The sequence below is a fragment of the Cuculus canorus genome, chromosome 20 (assembly GCF_017976375.1).
Source record: "Cuculus canorus isolate bCucCan1 chromosome 20, bCucCan1.pri, whole genome shotgun sequence".
NCBI lineage: Eukaryota > Metazoa > Chordata > Aves > Cuculiformes > Cuculidae > Cuculus > Cuculus canorus.
In genome coordinates this window covers 4,495,548-4,519,625 of record NC_071420.1, presented here as the reverse complement: position 1 = coordinate 4,519,625, position 24,078 = coordinate 4,495,548, and the positions used below count along the sequence as shown (strand labels likewise).

The following is a 24,078-nucleotide window of genomic DNA, read 5'->3' as shown; positions in this document are numbered from 1 at the left end:
CGTGCCAGATTTCTCTCAGTGGGTTTTCATTTGGAATTAGAAGCCGCAGGGAGCTGTACCTGTCGCACCACTGTAGCTCATAACCAGGGTATTGATCTGCTTACCCTTACAGATACACCAGTGACTTTGTGGGATGGAGTAGCAAAGGCACAATGAAGGGAATACAAACTTTAATGTGGCTGTAAATAATAACTTGAGATTCTAATCAGTTGGCAGTGAGAAAACATCAAAGAAGGGATAAGAAACACTGTATAGTTGGAATAGTTTAACGCATTTTTGTTTAGCCTGGAGAAGCGAAGGCTCCAGGGAGACCTTAAAGCAGCTCCCCAGTACTGAAAGGGGCTCCAGGAAAGCTGGGGAGGGGCTCTGGATAAGGGAGCGCAGAGAGAGGATGAGGGGAACTGTTTTCAGCTGAAAGAGGGGAGACTGAGATGAGATCTTAGGAAGAAATGTTTTGCTGTGAGAGTGGGGAGCCGTGGCCTGGGTTGCCCAGAGCAGTGGTGGCTGATCCATCCCTGGAGGTGTTCAAGGCCAGGTTGGATGGTTCTTGGAGCCCCTGATCCAGTGGGAGGTGTCCCTGCCCATGGCAGGGGGTGGAACTGGATGGGCTTTGAGGTCTCTTCCAACCCAAACCATTCTGTGGTTCTACGATTCTCTTATTCAACCCAAGACAACCCTTAGGACAGTCCTTAACATACGCAAGGTTAATACAAACTTAAGATTCAATTTAAGGCTGCAAATCAATGAAGAACTACAGCATCGCTTGGGGTTACCTGACCCAAGGCTGTGGCAAACAGGGTAAACTCAGCCTCTAAAGACAGTCTGTCTGCTCCCCACCAGAATGGTGCACAGTGCCTTGTCCCCTGGTTCTGAGGACACACAGCACATCTACCCCGAAGGAAGCCAAGGCCAGCACTGCACTGTTCTGCTGGTAAGTGATAATGACTCTCAGGAGCCATCAGGAAAAACTCTCCAAATTAGACCGCGAGATATAATTATGATGCATTTCAAAAATGCAGGCTCAGCATTGCTTTCCAATCCAACTCTTCCCCCCACGGATGTAGCAAGTTCTTCCTGGAGATGACATTCCTCATGACTGCTTTTTCTTTTGACTGTCTGAATAGGGATCGGCTTACCAGGAGTCCTTTATTTCCTGAAATAATTTCCATTAATCACTCATCATACCCCACTTCAAACAGAAGCTGACAGACTGTGGGATGTCCAACACCGCCGCAGCATCTCCCAGCTTAAACAAAGGCTGAAACCAAGGGCAGCCCAAGAGGGGAAAAGAACTGGGAGATTCCTAAGCAGCAGACAACTGAGTTTCAAAACTTACCTAAGCATTGGAATGTTTTTATAGAGATACTTTAAATAAAAGCAGCGGAGAGCAACATTTGAACCATCCGTTCTTCATTTCTGCTTACAAAAAAAAGAGTAAATAAAAGGAAACACAGCAACGCGCATCATTTTGAAGCATCGCCCTGCAGTTTTGCATTTGCGATTCCTCAAATTAACATACTCTTTTAGCACATTCACGTGCCTTTCACCTAAAGAGGATGTCGGTGCTTAAATTGAAAATGCATTTTAAGGAGTTTCTAACTCAATATAGAAACCCTGCAAGGTTTTGCTGACTAAGACTGGAAACACATTATGGAAAGTTTTATTTTACAAGAGCTTAAAACCTGAAAAGTAGCGATTCCAGATGTGTTTATCCCTGTAAAAGTCAGGTGCTAAATTTCATCAGAACTAGCACTTTAGCAGCCAGTTTTCAGTGGTTACCTCAGGTCTTCATATTTCCTAAAAGCATGCAAACCTCTTTAAAACTCACGCATTAAAGTGGAAAGATAAATGGAATAGTGAACACTGCTGAGCATCACAGCCCAGAGAGAGCTCTAACCAGAACAGGGCGTACTTTAGGGAAAAGGCTCTTAAACAGTGTTTAAAAAGGCTCTAGAATAGATATTTGCTTAATTTCAAGCTAGAGAGCCTCTCATAAAACATCTCATTATGTACTTGAAGGAACTGAGGACAAAAGAGTCAGAAACGTTATAAATCATAGAAGGGTTTGGGTTGAAAGGGACCTTAAAGCCCATCCAGTTCCAACTCTGCCATGGGCAGGGACACCTCCCACTGGATCAGGGGTTCCAAGAACCATCCAACCTGGCCTTGAACACCTCCAGGGATGGAGCAGCCACCACTGCTCTGGGCAACCTGGGCCAGGGCCTCCCCACCCTCACAGGAAAACATTTCTGCCTAAGATCTCATCTCCATCTCCCCTCTTGCAGCTCAAAACCCTTCCCCTCATCCTATCCCTGCACTCCCGGATCCGGAGCCCCTCCCCAGCTTTCCTGGAGCCCCTTTCAGTACTGGGAAGCTGCTCTAAGATCTCCCTGGAGCCTTCTCTTCTCCAGGCTGAACAACCCCAACTCTCTCAGCCTGTTTTCATAGCAGAGGTGCTCCAGCCCTCAGATCATCTTCACGACCCTCTGAAGGTGCTGAGGTTTTGCTCTGGTGACTGTGCTGGGAAACCCAGCAACATCCTGCCCCGTGTCTCATGTCCTGCTGAGCAGATGCTGCTCTCCAAAACAGGGGCTCCCCAGCTTGCTTATCCACTCTGGAGCTCAGAGCGAGAGCTTAGCAATACCCTCCAGCCACGAACACCTCACCCCATAGCTCTGGGATAGTCTTGTCACATAAGGGCGGTGGGATAGGTGTCTATTCTTCATTCCTCACCTCTGTTGTTAATGAAACACATGAGTATTCCTCCGTTTGCTTTATTACAACTTTGTCATCGTGGCAAAACAACAGGAGGGGTAGAAATGGTGCTGACAAATGATTTGTTTTTATTTAGACTAACTGGCTTTCAGGCTTTGCGACACACAGAGGAATGCAGCTGTTCCACTTCTCATTTGTTTTCTGATTTCCCCATCTCTTTTTCAAAGCAAATAAAGAAAAAGAAAACTCAACCCTAACAATAACAACAACAACAAAGCCAGTGACAAACTCTTCACACACCACCGCACAGCGAGCCTTAAAAAAACAAAAGGAAAAAATACCAACAGTTTTGAGTTCATTTTAATCCAGCACCGAGTTCCAGAAAGCACGCAGAAGGCTAACAGACCAAGTTTTAGAGGACAAAGGTAAGGCTAATGATAGCTTTTCTCATCTCTACCTTTGCGCAAATGAGGTTTACCCTTAAATTATGACCTGACAAAGGTAAATCTAACATTTTCTAATCTAAATGACCCTCCTCCAGTCCCACCTGAACTCTGGGGTCTCCCGTCAGCCCCAAAAATCAGGAACACCTCCAGAATACGGCTGTGCACGTCCATCTATGAGGAGACCAGGCCACCATCTCCACATGCTGGAAGGGTTTGAGCCAAGACAGGTCCCACTCCAAAGCATCCCGTCCGGATGCTGCAAGAAAGGAGTCTGCAGGGTGACAAGCAGCTCAGACAACTACAATTTATAGTATATATACTATTTACATAAAAAAAATAGAATCATAGAACCGTTAAGGTTGAAAAAGATCTCTAAGATCATATCCAGCCATCGACACACCACCACCCTACCTACTAAATCATGCCCAGAAGCACCGCACCTACGTGTTTTTCAAACACCACACAATCTAACTACTTTTTACACATGGTAACACGGTTATTTCTAAACCAAGGCAAGGCAAACGTGGAGCAGATGATGGCAGCACACTGGAGCACAGCCTATTAATCCCAATCCATCTCGGTCCTGACCCACTCTGGGCACTTGGAGACTGCGCTGGACCACAGGAAGAACTTACTCTGATTCCCCTCTGTGCCTCCGTACTGCAAAATCCAGGTGTAGATCTGCACCTTCCCAGTGAAAAAGCTGGACATTGAAGAGCGTGAACCAAACCCAGCTCTGCAGAGTTAGAAGGAGATCATAGTCTGGCGGGACAACGTGGAGCTCATTAAGCCATTGTGAGAAGTGTGTGAACAAACGAAGGACTTGGCTACTAAGTGACAAAGATCATTTGTTTAAAAGAAAGGACTAAATCATTTCTGGTTCAGCAGTCTGTGGATTTAGCCTAGTTGTAACAAAGGTGTTTTGAGAAAAAACATACTTCTTAAATGGCTTATTACAAATAAACCCAGACACCCCAGCGGGCCGAATACAACCTCGGTGAGGGCAAGATAAGCACGGGATAAACAGGAAAATGCACTGACAGAGGAGCCTGTGGCCTTAACGTACCTAGAAATGCCCAAATCTGAAAAGCTGCCAATGTCAAGAAGTGCCAGCCCTGCACGGCGAGCTCCCCGGCCGGATTCCTGCATCACACTCAGCCTCCACCAGCGCTGGTATACGGCTTGGTTTTATCCTTTGCCTCTACAGGTTTTCTTTTCCCAGCCTCCCTGAATTGCAGGCTGATGTCCTTGAAGCAGCAGGCTCTTCTCTGTCACAAAACACTTGGTTCATCCTACACAGCACAGCAATTGGTGCCTGCACAACAATTATCGCCAGTCTCCAGCTGCTTCCCACGCTGCTCAAGTAAAGCTCTGGCCCTGGTGCATATGCAACGCAAAGCAGTGTCTTCTGAATACTTCAGGAAAGGCATAAGCTTTCAGAATCATGGAATGGTTTGGGTTGGAAGGGACCTCAAAGCCCATCTAGTTTGAACCCCCTGCCATGGGCATGGACACCTCCCACTGGATCAGGGGCTCCAAGCCCCATCCAACCTGGCCTTGAACCCCTCCAGGGATGGAGCAGCCACCACTGCTCTGGGCAACCTGGGCCAGGGCCTCCCCACCCTCACAGCAAAACATTTCTGCCTAAGATCTCATCTCAATCTCCCCTCTCTCAACTGAAAATGGTTCTCCTCATCCTACCCTTGCACTCCCTGAGTCCCTTCCCAGCTTTCCTGGGAAAAAGTGTACTGGAAAGGTCTCCCTGCAGCCATCTCTTCTCCACGCTGAAGAACCCCAACTCTCTCAGCCTGTCCTCATACAGGAGATGCTCCAGCCCTTGAGTCATATCCATGGCCTCTTCTGGACCTGCTCTAACAACAGAATTAACGACAGACGTGAATTTTACTCCATGTGTTCGTGGAAATAAGAGTCTTCAGCCAGCTGCTATGAAACACCACGGGTGGAAACTCCAGTTGCAGATTTGCTCTGTACACATTACATCCATTACACTGGAGAAAAAATATTTGCTGAACTAGTTTTAAGCCCATACAGGCTGATAATTTAAAAGCTGTTTGCTGGACCAATGGGATGGGAGACAGCAGCTCTTCAGAGACTATCACAGAGCAGGATGTTGAATTTTAAACTTGCTCTGACCCCACAAACATCACTTTAAAGCAGCATTTCAAGAAAGTTAGCCTGAAGTGCTTTAAAAAACAATGCAGTAATATTTTAGCCAGGGGCTCCCTGATAATGGTACAAGGAAGTACAGTCCTGTGAAAAAAAAAAACAGCGAGACTGGCCTCAAAAGGTCCTTTTCTGATGATAATCCACTTGGCCCTTCTGCTTTGTAGTCTTAAGAAAAATCCCAAGCATTTCCAGAGAGGGGAACATCTGCAGAAGCTTGAAGAAAACACAGAATCTCAGAGGCAACTCCAGCATTCACAGCCCTTTAAAATACGGACTTGGCAGCCCAGCAGCGTGGGCTTCCAAACTAAAACATGCTGCTCATGAACGGGTGGTGGGGTGGGGATTTGTCCTTGAAACAGCAGCTTGCTCCTTGAGTTTTGATGTTACATCCGATAACTATCTCTGCCTCTCTTCCAAACTCCTACCAGGAAGGATCGGTGAGACAAATACCCACAGCTTCCAGGGGAATAAAAGGAAAAGCCAAACAGGAAAAGTAGTTATGAACAATAAAGCTCTGCCTTAGTTAATGATCAACTCCGAAGCACTCAGCAAACTACTTTTATCCAATTACCACAACTTATTTGCATAGAGTTTTAAACAATCAGTGGGCAGTAAGAGGCCTTTTACGCACTGCGTTTGTGTTACAGCAATCAGCAAAGAAATAAAAAGGATGAGAAATCCCCACCGACTCTGCTCGGTCAACAGGAAGCCCATCCACCACGCTGGGGAGCTCAGCTGCGCGGAGGGGTGGGCAGGAAGGGTACGGGGTCAGGTTCCCCTGCCTGCACGTTCCCCATGCGTCCTTGATGGAGTACGAGGCTGCTTTCGGCAGTCACACAAACCCCACGCACACAATACACACTGCCAGAGGCTGTACTGACCCCACCATCCTCTGTAAGAGATGAAGAGCAACCACCCTGTTCACACAATACACACTGCCAGAGGCTGTACTGACCCCACCATCCTCTGTAAGAGATGAAGAGCAACCACCCTGTTCCCATATTTCAAAGTACCTGTGACTAGAGTGGCCCTCAGCTCACAAGGCCACTTCAACGAGAGCCGACAGTGGTAAAGGGAATCACTCTGGTGATCTCCCGGCCTTCTGAGATGCTGTTTCCAAGCATCTCCTTGTCAACTCTTAGATGTCATTGACTCTCAGCACAATGGTGAAGCACTCACAAAGCCACAGCACTTAGAACAGCACGGAGGCAATTAGTTTCCCAATAAAATGCTGCTTGGAGGATCGCAATCTAATTCCGCAATGGTCAAGGTTTTGGGCAGCAATAACATTGCTAGCGGATAAAAAGGCTGTAACGTTTCCTATATGATAAATAAATAAGCAGCTCTCGAACAATGTTGACTGTAGCCACACACTGCCCTTAACTTGGTATCATTCAAAATCAGATAGTCACAAAATTTCCCAGCATGAAGGCCACGGCCACATGGCAAAGGTAAATGAGAGGGGTGGGGGAGGACAAGGGCCAAGGCAGACTGGGCACAAAGACAGGCTGCCGCAAGGAAGAGGCAGCAGAATGAGCCCAAATTACCCGGTGTTGTAATTTAGCGTAGAGTTTGTAGTTATCTGCACAGCCTGTAACTTCCTCTTACGCTGTAAAGTGCTGTTTCTTCACACTACCTCAACAAGGGTTGTCCTTACAAGAGGACCGATGATGCGAGACACCAACAGGCTGCTAAGCCAAGTCTTTGTGGCTACTTTTAACCTTTCCCTGAAAATAATCCTGTGTAACTTCTGGGTTTACTTTATTTTTTAAGAGCTCTGAGCCATACCCGCAGCACTGAGGAACCTCTATTCTAGCTCCTCCTTTCCCCCTAAGTTTAAAAGACTTAGAAAAACTATGTTAGCACCTTATAATAAAAAATAGACTGGTATGGAGTAGGAGAACCATGGAAAGTAGTGAACATATTCATGTTTTTAGACCCAGCTGGCTGCCACAGCGTTGGAAGTAGTTAACAGGACTGGAGTGCTTTAACGTGTGCTCAGCGCAACTCCTGCTGCTTCGCAGGAAGGAAGCTGAGGCAGAGACAAAAGTATTTAAACCCTCCAAACCCACACAAAAATGCCACTGGGATGCGGGCACCAAAGCTGAGTGGTCATTTCTCAGGTTCAAAAGAACAGCTAAGCATCCATCTGCAGCTCCGTTCCCTTGTGGAACGCTGGCAACTTGGCCACGGTCGCACAGGAAGGATGTGGTGCAGCAGGGAGCAAGAGCCAGGTCTTCCAAATCCCAAGGGAGCACCCGGATCGCTGGATAATCCTGCTTTGCTATGGAGATAAAGAGGAAAACCGAGAGACAGAAGAATCTGGTGTTATCACAGGGACACGGAAAAAACACTTCAGGGGCAGCAATGCTGAATGAGATACCTGAAACCTGGCCAGAGGCAGAGGACGCGACGGCAGGCAGGAAGAATTCATCTATGGAAGCTTCTCCGGTTTTCTTCTATTAAAAACACTTTGGTATTTGCAGGCTGTCTGAAGTCTTGCTTTTTTCCTTCTATCTTTCCATCAGCTGCCTTAGAGTTTTAGTAGAGTGAAAGTATATTTTGAATCCTGCACACAACTAAACAGGGAAATCAGCAGAATTCCCTTGCTAGGTTCAATGAGAGTAGCAAGACTTTCTGGAATGAGTTCCAACCATAAATTCTGGGCATTTTGATAAACACAAGTCTCTGGGACTGTATTTGAATCCTTGTGAACCTGAAATGAATTGGATCCAGAGCAGCTGACTACGTTACTGACTAAAAGCGTCAACACAAGAGGAATTTCTGCTGATGTCTGAAAGTCAGAGCTGATCAGCCAAATACATCTACTAAAGAATACACTGAAACAGAAGTTTCTGATAGCAGTTGGATCACTACTGCTGTTCCCACTTCACTAAGAACACATTTTTAGCACAGCAAAACAAGAAAATCTGGATTTTTAGGTCTTGCCCACGATGAAATAAGGACATTCAAAATTAATCAGCCCTTGTGAACTTGTAATTAGGACTCTAAACTTGAAAACAGGTCTTTATCACGCCAGCCTGAACGCCACAGCCCCGATCTGATTGAGAATGCCATCGAAATATTAATTCAGCGCTCAGCCCTGTGCGAACACTGATGTGTGGGCCAAAAGCTCTGTCATTCTCATTAATCTTTCCCTCCAGGAGGCAAAGGACAGCATAAGCTTCTCTGATAACTCAGTTATCTCCCTCCCCAGAAAAGGAAAGGGTGGTCCTTCCAACCAAGTGGCAATTTAAACCTCTAGGAGACCGCAGGGCTACATGCGATGGAGGGAGCAGGGACGAGCACCGTTTCCCCTGTTTTTCATCCTATTTCCGTACAGTTTCAAACTGTGGGTTAAGTGTTTGCGCACTGAATAAAACAAACATCCTAAAAGCACTTAAATTGTTACCTAGCTACCTAATACAGCTTGATAAATCATCTCAAGACGTAAAGAAATATTTCAGTATGTTGGGGTTTTTGCCCAAAAAGAACTACCGCCGCTTCCCAAAGCCCAGGGCATTCCAAATTCATATCCCTGCTCCAACAGAACCGTTCAGGTGTCATCACTGTTAGATCCACATTATCAGCAGCCACAGGGAAAACGGTAAGGTCTATGGGCAACACCGTGAGTGGAAAAAAAATGACTAATTATAAGCATTTTGGGTAGAGTATGAAACGCTCAGAGAGACTTATCTAAACCGATTACCAACCACAGCAGCGACTGCTTCTGCTCAAAGCATGGGCTACCGAGAACACGGACTCGTTTCCATACCCAGCATAAGCAGGGATATCTGCTAAAGACCTTGGAGTGCAAGGCAGCTCGGTTTCTTGCAGGAGCCCCTTGGGATGAGAGCAGAGTTCCAGGTGGGACCCAGCATTTTATCCTACGTTCTTTACGCCTTTCATGATGTTTCCAAGAGATAAAACAGCTTCTTTAAAGGAATAATCAAGCATGCCTAGACCACAGCGACTCTCAAAGCCTTATCTACTGCCCCATGGCAGCGATTCCCTCCTTAATCCTTTCAGCCAAACCCCACAACTCATTGTTAATTGCTTACAAATTAAACTATTATTTCCATCTGCATTTCAAACGGGGGTGTGCAGCTGGACAGGCTGATTTTTCAAGCGGTTTAGCGCGGGGCAGAGACCCAGAGAGGGACAGAGCTCCAACACCGGCATGAGCTCCGGGCTCTGCTCCTGCAGCAGCGAGCTGGAAAACGCACCTGCTCCCAAATCCACAGCTCCTGCGCAGCCCCTCAAAATGACCCAGAGGGCAGAAAGGGGCTGATCCTGCCCGGAGATGCCGAGCTGCGAGGTCAGCGCATCACCTGCGGGTCCCGCGCCACCCCCGAGCGGGGACAGAGGGTCCCCGCACCGACCCCGGCGGGTGCCCCGCACCGCCCCGAACCCCGAGACCGGGGAGAAGGGACACCAGGACAACCGACCTCGGGGGAGAAGGGACACCAGGAGTCCCGCACCGACCCCGGGGAGGAAGCGGCGGCTCCGGCAGCCTCAGCTCCCGCTCATCGAGGATTCAGTACGGGGAAAGAAACGGAAAACCGGCCGCGTGGTGCCCGGTAGCCCCGTGCGGAGCCCGATAGCGATGGATCCGTGTGCTGCCGGTGCCAGTGCCCCCACGTGGAGCCGGTGCCGGTGGTCCCGTGCGGTACCCGGTGCCGGTGCCCCCACGTGGAGCCGGTACCGGCGGCTGCCGTGCGGTCTCCCCGCTCAGGACAAAGTTTACCCGAAGCAAACGCGAGGCGGACACGAGCGCGGGGAACGCGCATCCCGCGCACACCGGGAGGCGCTGCCGGTGCCCCTTCACCCCCCCCCCCCCGGTACTCACAGCTGAGCGATGGCGCCCTGCGAGATGACGGCGTTGTCGGAGAAGTAGGGGATCATCGCGGCTGCCCGCCGAGGCGGCCGCCCTGCCCCGCGGCATCGGCACCGCCGGCTCTGCCCGGGACACCCGCGCACGCGCGCCACGGGGGCGGGATAACGGGGAGACCACGCCCACAGCCCGCCCAAACCACGCCCATTACATACAGATCACGCCCATCATCACATCAAAGCCCCGCCCACCGCCCGCACGTGGCGGCTGCGGGGACCGGGGGGGCGTTATGGGGGGACAGCGGGAAACGGGGGGCCATGGGGGCGACCCCCTTCTCCCTCCAGGCCCGGGATCTGACCGCCGGTTCCCACAGGGAAAAGGGGGGACACGCCACCAAGAGGGACTTTTCCCTCCTTTTATTACTCCTTTTCTTCCTTTTTTTACCCTTTTTCCGGTTTTTTTACCCCTTTTTTCTTTTTTTTACCTCCTTTTTATTTTTCCCCGTTTTTACCCCTTTTCTGTTTCCCCCCTTATATCCTCCCTTTACTCGTCCTTTTTTCCCTTTGTTTCTTGCCTTCTTTTTTTGCCTTTTTTCTTTTCCCTTTTTTCCTTTTTTCTCCCTTCTTCCTTTTATTGTCTTCCCCCTCTTTTTCCTCCCCTATTTTTTTGCCTTTTTTCCTCCCCCCCCCTTTTATCCTTTCTTCCTTTTTTTGCCTTTTTTCCTTCTTCTTTTCTCCTTTCTTCCTTTTTCTTTTTTTTCTTTCCCCCCTTTTTTAGCCTTTTCCCCCTTTAGGCATTTATTTTGCCTTTATTTCCTTTATTTTGCCTTTCCTCTCCCTTTTTCCCCCACTATCTAGGCCAGAAAAGTCAAGGCAGCCTGCAAACTTTGAAATTAGGATTGAAGCAGCACATCAAAAGATGGTTGTTGAGGGTTTTTTTTTGCGAAAGGCAGGCAGCACAACACGGGTGCTTAGGAAACGACCTTAATTTCTCTCCTGCAGGAGACTGGGAAATAGTTCTTGGCAATAACTTTCATATGCAGGGACTCGACAACTCCTTTTCTGCCAAAGGAGACGTGAAGCAGCTGCCTCTCCGTGCTATTTAATCTTCAGCTCCATCGCCCCTCAGGAGAAAAGGAAGAAAGGAAGTTCTTTAGAACAAAAATCTTGTTTTCTGGCTGCTGGGAACTCAGATGTTGCAGCGCGAGGGAAACGGAACCCCGTTCTCCAGTGGGACAAGTGGAAGGGCAGCTCAACCCGCTCAGCCTCAACTGCCCAACTGTTCCAGAGCTGCATTCCCCAACCCTTGCACCCAGCGAGGTTTAACTACGAGTGAGGGAAATCAACTGGGAACGCTTGGAAGCTTGCTGAGTTTTCTCTTTCCCATAGGAACGCTGGACATCCCAGCAGAAGGACACAAAGAAGACACCGAAGTCGTCTGGTGCAGGTGGCACAGCTCAGACCCTGTCACAAGGCACAAGATTTACGTTTAAACACGCGTAGTTGTTAATGACACCAATTCCATAGCACAAAATTACTGCCTGGAGCATCCCTGCAGAACCGCTCCTGGGATCCAGCAGCAGAGCCAAAAGCAAGCTTTGCCTAAGGTTTATTTCCAACCATGAGCTAAAACTTCCAGAGAAGCAGAGAAGGGTTTTTAAAAACAACCGATGGCAACTGCTTCAGGTCCGGGACTTCACAGGAGCAAAGCCTCCCCCCTTCTCAGGGACTTTGGGAGGAAAGGACAGAGCGGCAGGGTTTGTGATTCTGCAAATTTTGCTGGATTATGGTTTGGTTGCAATAATGTAGGCAATGTCATCTCCCAGAGCCAAGAGAGCATCTCTGGGAACGGCTCCTCACAGCTGTAAGGCAAACGCGGTGCCAGCTCGCTGCAGTGCCAAAAACAATCATTTTGTTAGGCAAAAATGAAGTCAGTTGCAAGAAGCAATGGAAAAATGAGGACATTAGAGAAACGGAGGGTAACTCAATCCTTCCAGAGGTCATAGAATCATAGAATGGTTTGGATTGGAAGGGACCTTAAGGATAATCCAGTTCCAACCCCCCTGCCATGGCAAGAACCTCATATTCAGTAGTAACACATACCACACATTCATAGACTGAAAAACAACCCCAGAACTTCTGTTCTATTCTAATTAGTAATTTCAGGGGGTTTATTCATTATAGAAGACTTAGATACTGTCCAGACAGATGTCAGATTTCTTACACGCAGCTCCCCCTACAAAAGCGAACCCCTAGAAACTGCTCAAAGCAAGAGCAGTGATTAACCACAAGCAATGCTCTTCAAGCAGCCACTCGTGACATACGGATAATAAGAGTTGTAAATGAATTAGTCCTGGATTAATACAACCATGCACTGCATCTCCATACGCGAGGAGACCAAACAATGCTAGAAACATCCCAGCTTTTCTCCTTTTGAGCCTTTAGAAAACAGGAGTAGGAAATCCTCAAGTAAGTTCAGATTGGAAATCATAGAATGGTTTGGGTTGGAAAGGACCTTAAAGATCACCCAATTCCAATGCCCCTGCCACAGGCAGGGAAAAAAAAATAAATAAATGCACTAATAAAAGGTATTTGAACGTTTTTGTTGCCAAAAGGATTGAAACACCAGCCTGAGACTGACACTGCCTGCATGCAACAGCGAGACCAGCATCTCGGTTCCTGCTGCCCCTTCGCACAGCACGTGTTGTTTTCATATTCTGCTTTTAAGGAACAACCTTATTTCTTTGTTGATGTTACGTCCCACGTTTACACATGAGAAGTACTGGCCCAATAACCTCATCTCTTGGTGTGCAGGACAAGGAGCAGGAAGAAAGAAGGGGCTTCCAGGGGATGGACGATGAGGTGGAGCTGAAGGCAGCAGGACACCAGCCAGCCAAGAAACTGCTCCTCGCTGGAAGCAGGCGCACTCAGCTGGGACAAATCCATAAAGCATTTAAAGTGCACGAAATTGCAGTGATGACAGGTAACAGCCTGGATCGCTACCGTGCTGCAGTAGCGCATGTGAGCAGAGCCATTAATCACCGTAGGACAAGATGGAAACGAGTTTGTCTGGGGTCTCGACGGCTTCCCAGCCTGGTGCGTGAAGTCACACTTCGCTCTGGTGAAAAGAGCACCGCCTGTCCGAGTTCCCAGTGGGCATTTCGTGCTTCCCAGGAAGGCAGAGGATTAGCAGGGCCAGAGGCATTCTGCATGCAGTACAACACAACCCTTGTAGAAGCAGGACTTCAAGTAACCTTTGAACACCACAGACCAATAAACTACAGTTATATACATCGCGCAAGACACACACTGTAAAAAACCCATCCCAAACTTTTGTAAAGCTCACTAAACCAACTGCTCCAGAATCAGTTAGAGAAGCATCATGGAAAAGAACTAGGATGAGGAGTGCTAAGGAGGTCTGTCCCAGCACTTGAGGAGGAGGAGGGAACAGGACACTGCCCACCAGAGCTGCCTCTGGAGAGATGTTTAAGGGGGTGGAGGAAGAACGCGCATGCAAAAATCTCTTGTATTGACTTGCAGTGTTCTGTCTGGCACTGATTATAAATAATAATCTGATTTATTCATGCAAGCACCATTTTCTCCCAGTGTCTGTATCTCAAAGCTGTACAGTCCCTGTCGCCTGCGCCAGTAACTTCAGCAGCCTTGCTTTCCTTGTGCATTTTGATCTTGCCGGTGATTAAAAGTAACTCTGTGTCCTGCACAGGTCTGGCAGCTCGCAAATAGGATTCACCTTGGACAGCTGAGGCCTTGGTACACAGGTCATGGGGAAAAATACATAAAGCCACACCGGTCAGGTTTTGCATTAGCATGCACAGATTTGACACTTGCAGAGCGCCCGCTCGGGGCTGGGCAGGAGCCCTGTGGGTGCACACAGTCCACAGGCAAAGAGGGCATTCATCAAGCTAACAGCCAAGATTAACAGCTTAAGGCTGAATTGCTGCTCCTTGTCAGGCCACACAAAGGTGTGGGTGTCACCGTATTCCACCCACTCCTATCCCACAGGGGTTTGCTGAGTGTCTGCTCACATGTTGGGATGATTAAATCTGGAGCATAGATTGTCCTCTTAGGCACGTGCAGTTCTTAGCCTGCACTGGGGCCCAGTGACCTCTTTCTTTCAGAGTATGTCTGCCAGCAAGACCTTCTCTGGTCCTCTCAGTCCCCTCATTTTGAAGAGCCCTAATGAAGATGATCTGCTGCCATAGTCTCCCTAGAAACTTATTCCAGTGGGTATGAAGTGTGTTGGACTTGATGATCATAGAGATCTTTTCCAACCTTAACGGTTTTATGATACCATGAATGATTTTACTTCTGCCTGGACTGAAGTTGAGGTGCTGTCTGCACAAGCAAGGCACGTTCTTCTCTTCCTCCAACATAGCAGAGTAAACCTGTAGGAAGCACTACAGCCATAACATTGTGTTCCAGGTAAAGTGAACACTGTGATGTTGTCAGGCACAGGAATTTTGCCCTAAATCTATCAGCGTCACTGCAGCAGATCATGCCATGCAGAACCCAGACCTGTGTTTGCAGGGGATTATTAAAAAAGCAATTGTGAAGCTGCTGTGTTTAGCAAACAAACCTCCTCCTCACCACCATCATATCCTCTCCCCAGCGAGCAACGAGCAACGACACCGCCTGCTCAGCCACCTTTACTGCGCACATGGGAAGTTTGTTCTTCGCTGCCGGGCAGCTGTTTCCGGAGTCGCTTCTGAAAAGTTACTGAATTCTCAAAACAACACCTTGCTGCCCGCAGCCGAGCATCGCTGTCTTGCACAGGCACCGCTGGAGAGAGCAGAGGTAGCAAGTTCATTTCCGTGTGCAGAGGTGAGGCCGAGCGCTCTGTTTTTCTCACCGGCAGATATGCTCAATCTTTCCCACAAAGACAGCTGCCGCGGCATCAGGGCTGATGGGGAAAAAGGGCTCAAAGAGGTAGCTTTAAAGAATATGGTGCCACGCTCCTAAGTGTCAAAGGATCCCATCCATACCTGTGCTTTTCTGGAGGGAGGGCCATTGTTTCAGCCCACTGCAGGGAGGACACGTGGTGGCTCTTGGTGATGAACAGTCTACAGATCAGTCTGAGTGGATTACGAGTCCAAACAGATGACTTATCTGGAGAGAGCCTTAAATCACAACCGCAAACCTGTAAACCTTTGAGAGCAGCACCTCCTGCGCTCTCATCTCCTACTGCTGCCCCAACTTTGGAAGAGAAGCTGATCTGTCAAAAGTCTTCTGGCCATTTTTAGCACAGGAGACAAAGCCAACTGTGTTGTGTAGTCAAATTTATCGGGAAAACTTGAAACTATTTCAGCAGCAGTGATCTGAAACAAGCCAACGCATGCAGGGCAGAACGAGATGGAGTATAGTAAAGAATGAGATAGAGTACAGAAAGCTTTCCCAGTGAGTAAGAGGCATGCCACCCACCACGGCAGCGCTTAGATGCACCAGCTTTATTACACACAGTAAGGGAGCTTTAACAAAGTAATTAGAAAGGAGCCCATATCTGGTTAAAGAAAAAAAGAGGGGGAGGCAGGAACAGGGAAAGCACGCAAAACTGTACTTGAATCCTGAAGAACCAGTCAGAACAGGAAGCCGCATTCTAAATTTGGTTATTTAAGCTGTCAAAGAGTATTTCTGTTTCCAGTTCTTGAGCAAAGAAATCAGACAGGCGCAGGGTAGAGCGATAAGCATCACACAAAGAACAAAACCCTGCTTCTGAAGCCCGTTTGGTCAGCTGCCCATCGTGATCAATGATTTGGCTTCTTAGCTGAGAACTCAACACCTATTTTGCAATATTATCACTTCATTAAACCCTTCCCTCACAAACCCTACACCCAATCATTGTATGGTTTACTTATCATCAAATCTTAGAGGGTTCAGACATAAAGAGGTCAATGCTCAATTACACCCAGTTTAGGGGTGCAAAGAACACTGAAGGCCCTGAGTGGTGGCAGCAGGGGGAGGACAAGGGAGACAAGCAGCAAGGTCTATCACTCTGGTCTCTCAACAAGCAACACTAACGTTGGACAAGGATAACATGCTGAGACACAGCTTTTGCTGGGACATTTCCCACAGCCTTCTCCTCCTTCTGCTGTCCACGTGCATTCAAGCAGTTCAAGAGGAGTTCCGAAGACGCCAGGTTTTTTGGATGCAAAAACTACAAAGCATTCTATTTGCACAGCAAACTGCTCCCCATGCAAACATCAACATTGCTACTAAAAAGTTAATCCAGACCCTTGCAGACTGTTTCGGCACCACTCAAAGTCCAGCAAGGAAGAAACAGGTGTGAGTGACATGTGTGAGATGATAAAATAGGTAATGTGTTATTTCAGTGGCCTACGGAAAAGAAATATCTAAATCCTCTCAACTGTCAAAACCACACACCTGATTTTATAAAGGAATGCTTTTGACGCAGAGATACCAAAAAGCTGAATGGCAACAAGTCCAGAAACCCTGGCCCAGATGCTCAAAATACATTTAAAGTGCCTGAAATCCACACAGAGCTGAAAACTCCGAGGATCAATGTTTAACTTTGAAGCCTTGCCAGGAAAGAGACCAGAACACCTATTTTGGAGTTTCCCTTTCTATTTACATCAGGAATCTCTCCTTAACTTCAATTCCTCTAGCTTAGAGCACCTGGTTCATGCTCAGCAGGAGGCACAAGCATGTATGGAATCCTTAAGGCTCCTCCAGTCACCTCTGAAGCAGCACAAGTGCATGGGGCAGCTGTTCTGGGTTTGCTCCGCGTTGAGCAGACCCTTCTGGTAACCGAAGGGGCTGATCCACCTTCATTCCTTTTACTTCTCGGTTTGTCTTTGCCTTGTTCCTTATTCTCTGTTCACACATTTAGAAAGACCCATTAACAAATTCTCACAAACGCTCATATTTTGAGCGAGCTGGTAATTTGGGAATGCAAGAATATTAGTCTGTTTGTTCCCTCAGCCTGAAGATCACACCTGAAGTCATCTTGCACATCACTGTGACCCACAGGTATGTAGCCGGACCGGACTGAGCATGTTGTAGCCACAGACACAGATCTTGCAGGGAACTGGCTCTGCAGAGATCTGTTACTAATCTAATAAACCCAAATTCTACTACCAGCGCTACCTCTTTGCTCACGGTTTCGTGCTGAAACACCTGGTGTTCAAAACTGTAGACCACAGACCCCCTTCCACACATCGTGATGTGTGGCCCACTGAGCAGAGCCGACAGACGAAGAGAACTGCTCTTTATCTCGGTATTACATACTCCGCAAGCAGCTGTAGTAAATGCCACAGAGAAGCTAAGCTGTCACTGAAAGGAAAGACAGAAAGATGGATTCAGGAAACACAGCCTAAAGATAAGGTTCATACAAGAGCTGAGTAATCTCCGGCACGGATAAACACAGGTTTTCCTGTACACCACAAGCACTCCCCTCTTACTCAAGGTCTAGAGTTAAACTGTCTTGCACACCCATCAGAAGATCCCAGCTACTGTTCAAGTACCAACAAAACGAATGTTTGGCAGCTGCAGCCGCAAACAATGGAAGTGCAAGGGAGGTTCAGTTGGTAGAACTCGCAGCGCACGGCTTTTGGAAGTCTCTTGTAACACCAGCCAAGCTTTGAGGATAACCAGACGTGTCAGGAGCCTGCCCCGGGAGCACCAAATGGCAAGGATACACATCCCCAAAAGTCACAGCAGAGGTGGGATGCTGCAGGCTCACACGTTGCAACGCGGACTGTGAATGAGCCTTCTGAAGTGCAGTCAGTTCGGTATCACACAATCACCCCCCTCTCTCTCTCCCAGAGACTTGGCACACATCTGTCACAATCCACGGGTAGCGAGAAGCTTACAGTGGGTCTCAGTTTAAAAAACAAATTATTTGACTTACGATTTATCAAGCTGTTGCTCTATACAAGGAAACAAGCACACCAATTCCACTTCATATTGGAAAAACAACCTTTATACTGTTATAAACCATAAGCTCCAGTATCAGACCATGCTCTTCCACTCCTGAAACAAAGGTATTTACTCACAGCTTGAAACCTTGAGGCATCTTGGCACATCCAACTGTTATCATGGCCATAATCTGATTTGCTTTCCTTCCTGGTTCACTCTTGGAAGGAACTATTCTGACTAAAAAACACAAACCATAAGGTAAGCACACTCAGGCTGCTAAAGGTGTTGGGTTTTTTTTTTCTTTCTTTCTTTCTTTCTTAATACCAGAGGAAGGGAGGAAAAGCACTTTTTGAGAACATTTTCAGGTGGCAAACCCCAGATTTCAATCAGGACTTAATCACCTTCTATGGTACTTGAAGGGAACAGCAGGCTCCCCAGCTTTACCTAAGCAAATGGACTTTAGCCTGACCAAGTGCTCAGCCATAAAAGATGAAAGAACTGCTCCGAAGGCCCCAGCAGCCTCCCTAAGCAACGCAGCTTAGCCAATTTTACATTACTGTGCAGCCTCAAACCCTGCATTTCAGCAAGCGGAGCTGTTTCAAGGCACACAGAACTGTTAAATTCACAATGTGGAAACCGAGGCACCATTTCCAACAGAAACCCAAAAAACACCCAGCAGCCCCCGGCAGCAAATCCACCACAGACTACAGCATCGCTGCTGCCCTAAGCCCTGGAGATGTCGTTTGTCAGCAAAACAACCATGCCGAATCCTTGCAACCTTGGCACAGAGCACACAAAAACTGAATGTCAATATCCAGTTAGTGTAAACACAACTCAGAGCTCAATATACAGTTTTAGGTAAGTTTGAACAACAGTGCAATGATGCAATGAGACTGTTTGCACAGATGCTTCATTAAAAGTATATTCAGTGTGCCAGCCGCACGTTTGGGGACAGAAGGAGAGATGTGCAGGCCAGTAGCTGTGCAGCCTCAAGACAGCCTAATAAAAACGTCTACGAGTCCACTATGAAGGTAATAAATGTAATAAATAGATTGTTCAAGACATTTCCTTGTGCAGTACTCTGTCTTAGTCCCATTAGCCAGGAGTTAGAGGATTGACAAGGACTGGCTCAATCTGCGACTCCAGAGCAAGAACTGGGATCCATGCCACGGATTTGGAGCTCTCACCCATGAACTGCAGGAACGGTCTCAACTATGGCAGGGTGCAAGACACCCTCCTGGGCTCCCCCAGAGCAGGGCTTGGCTGTGAGGAGACAAAATTCCAGAAGCTGAGCTGGTTTTCGCCTATTTGCTCAGCTTCAGGTATTTGCAGGGCGAATTTGCTGTGGTTTTTAGTAACAGATAGAAGTCTTTCTAAACATTAGGTCCGTGTTCATGACATCCAAGTACCTTCCTCAAGAAGGGAACCAAACCATTTCTCTTCATATCAGTACAAAAGATTTTGCCAGAAAATACTGTTTGAATAGCACACGTGGCAGAGCACACACGAACTCTCTCCCTGCACATCTCCTGGCTCTTTCCATCTTCTGGAGAAAAGCTTACACGGATTCTGCTAGTGCACAAAGCAGAAAACTCATTCCGCGACGGTGCTGGCAGCAGCAGTCGTGGGCGAGCGTGGACTTGTCATGTCGTTTGCTCTGTAGAGCAGGTTTAAGTCGAAACAACAACTCACCCACTTCCTCTCCCTGGCCTGCGAAATGCGAGTCCCTGCAATCACAGCCCTCTGTGGCATTTGATCTTAAAGGGCACGAACAGGTCAGATTATTTGGTTTAGATACGATGATATGGATGTACCTACCGACAGGCTTAAGCTCCTGTTCGAAGTTAATCTCTCTGCCCGTCTGGAGGATGTTTAGACTGGTGGCTGTTCACAGCCTCAGCCCAACGAGCCGCAGTCACTCCTGCTGTCGTACCGCCAGTCTTCTGCATGCTCCCCCTTACCTCAATACACAACCCATATCTCAGTGAGTAAAGAGAAACAGCAGAAACCTAACACAGAAGCTCTTTAGAAATCACCAGCAATGCTGCCGAGTTGGATCTAAGTGGGACATTTGTCTCATTTGAGACAGCGATCCCTCCACAGAGACACGTGGACTCAGGAGGATGGAAATGAAGGCTGTACAAAATGATCATCAAGTATGTTAGCTGCAAAAATCTTTTGACACCAAATATGTCTGTGGGGTCATGCTTAGGTCTTAATTAATGTTTAATCCCCTTGCAACCATTAACCCCTCTATGCACTAGCATCCAATTTAATAAATACCTAAAAGTTATTTTACTAACCCAAACACGCTTTCGCCGCAGTAGCGCTCTTGCAGTTGATGTCCAGTTAACGGGATGGGTTTATGCACGCTTGACGCCAACCGTGCTCCCCTGAGGTAGCGTCTGAACAAATTTTACATGAGTGCAGGAGACAATAGGGCTCCTCATCAGAAGAATTGGACAGACAGCAAAAATCCCTCCTCAAACACTGACTGCAGCTACAGCCAGGTCACCTGGAGTTTGCCTCAGGAGAACTTCACCAGTCTCAGCCCAGGCACTGCAGCTGGTAATGGGCCTTTCTTTCAAAGCCAGACCTGGTCCATTGCCTTTTTACTTGTCTGGATTTTTAATAGCCACTACTTGCTATGTTTCCTTGAAGACTAGGGATTAGATAAACTCAAAAGCTGTTTACAGACAACTGCTGCTCCTCCACAGCACGACTCCAGGTTGACTACTTACCACATCTGACTGTATTATTTTTATCCCGCTGTAATCAAACACATTTAACACCCACCCTCTTGTTTTCCCTAAGAAGGCTCTTGGTTTCAGTTAGCTTTCTGACCCCAGCAACAGGAGTCAGGGAGTTCAGGTCATCACATCAACAGCCGGTTGTAATTTCCTACCCCAGGAAGTTATATCAAATATATTAAAAATCACTCATTTCAGATCTATCCTACAATCGTTGCTAAGTGCCCACAACAACGAAATACCTCCCGTCCCCTCCAACACATTATGTAGACAGAGATCAAGTCATGAGTCAATCTTGTGACTGTTGGAAGGCTACGAGCGAAATTAAAAATCAGAGTTTCTCAGAGTTCAGTTTGAGCCTTTGGGAATCGCGCTTTCCAGCTTTCCTCTCAGTCATGAACGTTGTGAAATGAAGAAACAGCAATTCTTAAATCATCACTGAAGGGTGGAAGTCTGAAGGAAACAGAGCAGTCACCCTTCCCTGGCCACACAATGGCAAGACTACATTGAAATAATGAGACTGTGCAAGCAGGACAGCTTCTTCCTTTGTGGATTCATCCAGGTTGGCCCCAAACCCAAAGCCCAAATCTTGGTCAAGCCTTTTAAATACTAGAAATTACGCAGTTACCTACTCACACAAACAACACTGAGCAAAGAGCTGTAACAGCCAGAGCTCATAAAGTGAGAACTACTTCACCTTTGCTGCCCTTTTACTCCCTCTGGAGGGAATCTTCTGCCTTTCATAAAACTTGACTACAACATTTCAAGCCAAGAAAGTGCTCCGGTTGCTGGAGAAGTTGCCTACTACATATAGCTTTTGCTGTTATTAATTTCAGCTGAAATAATTCTTTTGATGACTTAGAGGATAGGAGACAAAGCCTACAAGACTTCATGAAGTCTACTTTTAAGACTGTGACTCCATTATAAACCTACGATTAGTACTTGTCACTGTTCAATCCGCTGTGTTTCAGCATTTTAGGGGTAAGCATTTACCAAAAAAGGTTCTTCCTGAAGCAACTGTACCCTAAATTTACAAAAGTGAACACCTCCATGCAAAATAATCCCAACTGAAAAAAAAAAATTCTGTAAATTCCCAGTGTTTTCCTAACTTTGGAGTAGGTGTCTGGCTGCTTGCATCAGCAGCAAACATCTACGCATCCATGGAACATGCTGTTTTAAGCAGGTGACCTTACGGTGTAGAGTCACTCGGTGTTTTGGCTACTAGAAATACAACTTTTCATAGCCCAAAGATGTACACAGGGGCATAACCAGGAGGTGAAGGAACACAGAGGATGCCTGCCACTGCTGAATTCTCTCCTGTGAGACCCCTACTAACCAGAATAATCCAATTCAGCTCTTCATGGCAACAGAAACTTTTTAACTAGGCAGCAGGACTTTATTAGTATGGTTATTCCTGATGATGGACCAAATCCTGAGAAACACCATACAAGCCTGACAATATTCCACAAGTGTTTAGCCAATGCTCTCAGGTCAACAGTGTGAATGTTGGGGTTGTCCTGTGCAGGGACAGGAGTTGGAAACAATGATCCATGTAGGTCCCTTCCAACTCAGGACTAAGACATATGAGGGAGCTAAGCAGCAACACAACCAGGATTTGTTCCTAAGCTGTAAGCGAAGCCTCCACGTGCACAGAACAGTAGAGGATCCCCATCCTACTCCGAACACGTCTGCAAGCAGGACACCCCTTCCTGGATGCAAACAGTAGTTTGGAGAAGATGCTCACTGACCATTTGTGAACTGTATATTTTTCAGTGTGTAATCTGACTTCTCCTGTTTCCCGCTGCAGTGACTCCTTTACTCGGAGCATCATTTAGGCCACAGTTAAATACACTTTTCAGTAAGGCACATAATGAGACAGTTGTGCAACATTAACCACAAACAGAAAAGGATATGTGCTTGCAGAACATGCCAAGACAACAACAAACCCCCTGTGGAACATCTCACACAGAAAGGTGTCCTCAAGGGCTTCTGCAAGGCTCAAACAACAATCTTACCTTCTGGGCTGGGACCGGCATTCTTCTTCCCCACTGTCTGCCTCCTGCATACATAGGAAAGGAGAAAAAAGTTAATAAGCTTTAATAGACACAGAACGCAAAGACTTGCATTTCACTGGTTTGATTGTAGAAGGTGAAGGAAACTCTCGCTGCTTGTACGCATCTGTCACTACAGAGGAACTCACCTTCCACTCAGCTGTCACTTCAAGTTCTCTCAAAACCCTTTTAAGAACTCAACATGACAAGAACTTTTGCCCCTGCAGGATTTCGCATGCTTCTGCATGGACTCGCAGTGACCCCTGCCAAATGAGGCAGGCCATGAGCCAAACACATAGTTTACTTCTCCAGGCAAAAAACTCTGTGTTTTTATTACCTTTAGGGAGATCATATTAATTCATAGTCCAGTGTCAGCGATCGAGTGTAAGAATCCACAAAACCAGCAAGTAATCCTGCCAAATAGGACTGGGCGAGCACAGAGAGACCAGAACGGGGAAAGACGACATATTATGCTGCTTTAGATGCAAAATTAATATGCACAATCCCTAACAGGCTGTGGAATTTTACTAGGCCTACCTACCAAAGCCCAAAGCGATACCTCAGCAGAGAGATCTCCACAATTAATTCCGCTTCACAGTGCATTTACATATGCATTGCCAGGCACCGGCTGGAGATGGGGTACAGGATCTGATTTATCAGTGAAAATTAACTACGCTCATAAAGATCTGCAGGAGTAATGCATTTTAAACCATACCAAGTGTTGGGTCAGTGCAGGGGCATCCCAGGAAAAACAGAGTTCGGGGTGAGGTGACAAAGGAAGCCAAGAGAGCTTGCTCTGCGCTCCTCTCCTGCAGATCTCCACTCTGGTGCACACACCGTTTGCAGCAGCGTCTGGTCCAACAGGAGCTGCACAGAACTGAACCACGTTTAGGAGCAAGACCTCAAACACATGTATTGTCATCATTTTTCAAGACACAAACCAGCAAGTAGATGGTTGCAAGAGACCTTTGCCACTCTGACACCTATGCTACTCTGACAACGGAGTGCTAATAAAGTCCTCTGGTGGGCACTTATCTCTGAATGTTCCAGGTTTTTTTTAACTGGGTAAAGTTCTATCTAACTTTTACCAAACTCCAACACAGCTACTGTATTTCTCTCATTTTCTTACCACACATCCCACCATCCTTTAAGACGAACACATCCTCTCACAAGCAAGGACGTTGGCACAGATCGTATTGCGGC

General features: G+C 47.2%; 1 protein-coding gene across 6 annotated transcripts in view; it reads right to left on the bottom strand.

The window, feature by feature from the left end:
- SSH2 (slingshot protein phosphatase 2) overlaps nt 1-24,078 on the bottom strand; it is a 95,694-nt gene that overhangs the window by 40,243 nt on the left and 31,373 nt on the right. For 4 of the 6 annotated variants that reach the window (XM_054085209.1, XM_054085214.1, XM_054085212.1 and 1 more), the window contains one exon: nt 22,840-22,883. In XM_054085209.1, the coding sequence (XP_053941184.1) occupies nt 22,840-22,883 (44 nt within the window). Of the gene's footprint in view, nt 1-10,197; nt 10,341-22,839; nt 22,884-23,590; nt 23,816-24,078 lie in introns of those variants that run through there. The other 2 variants (XM_054085208.1, XM_054085213.1) reach the window with 2 other exon arrangements.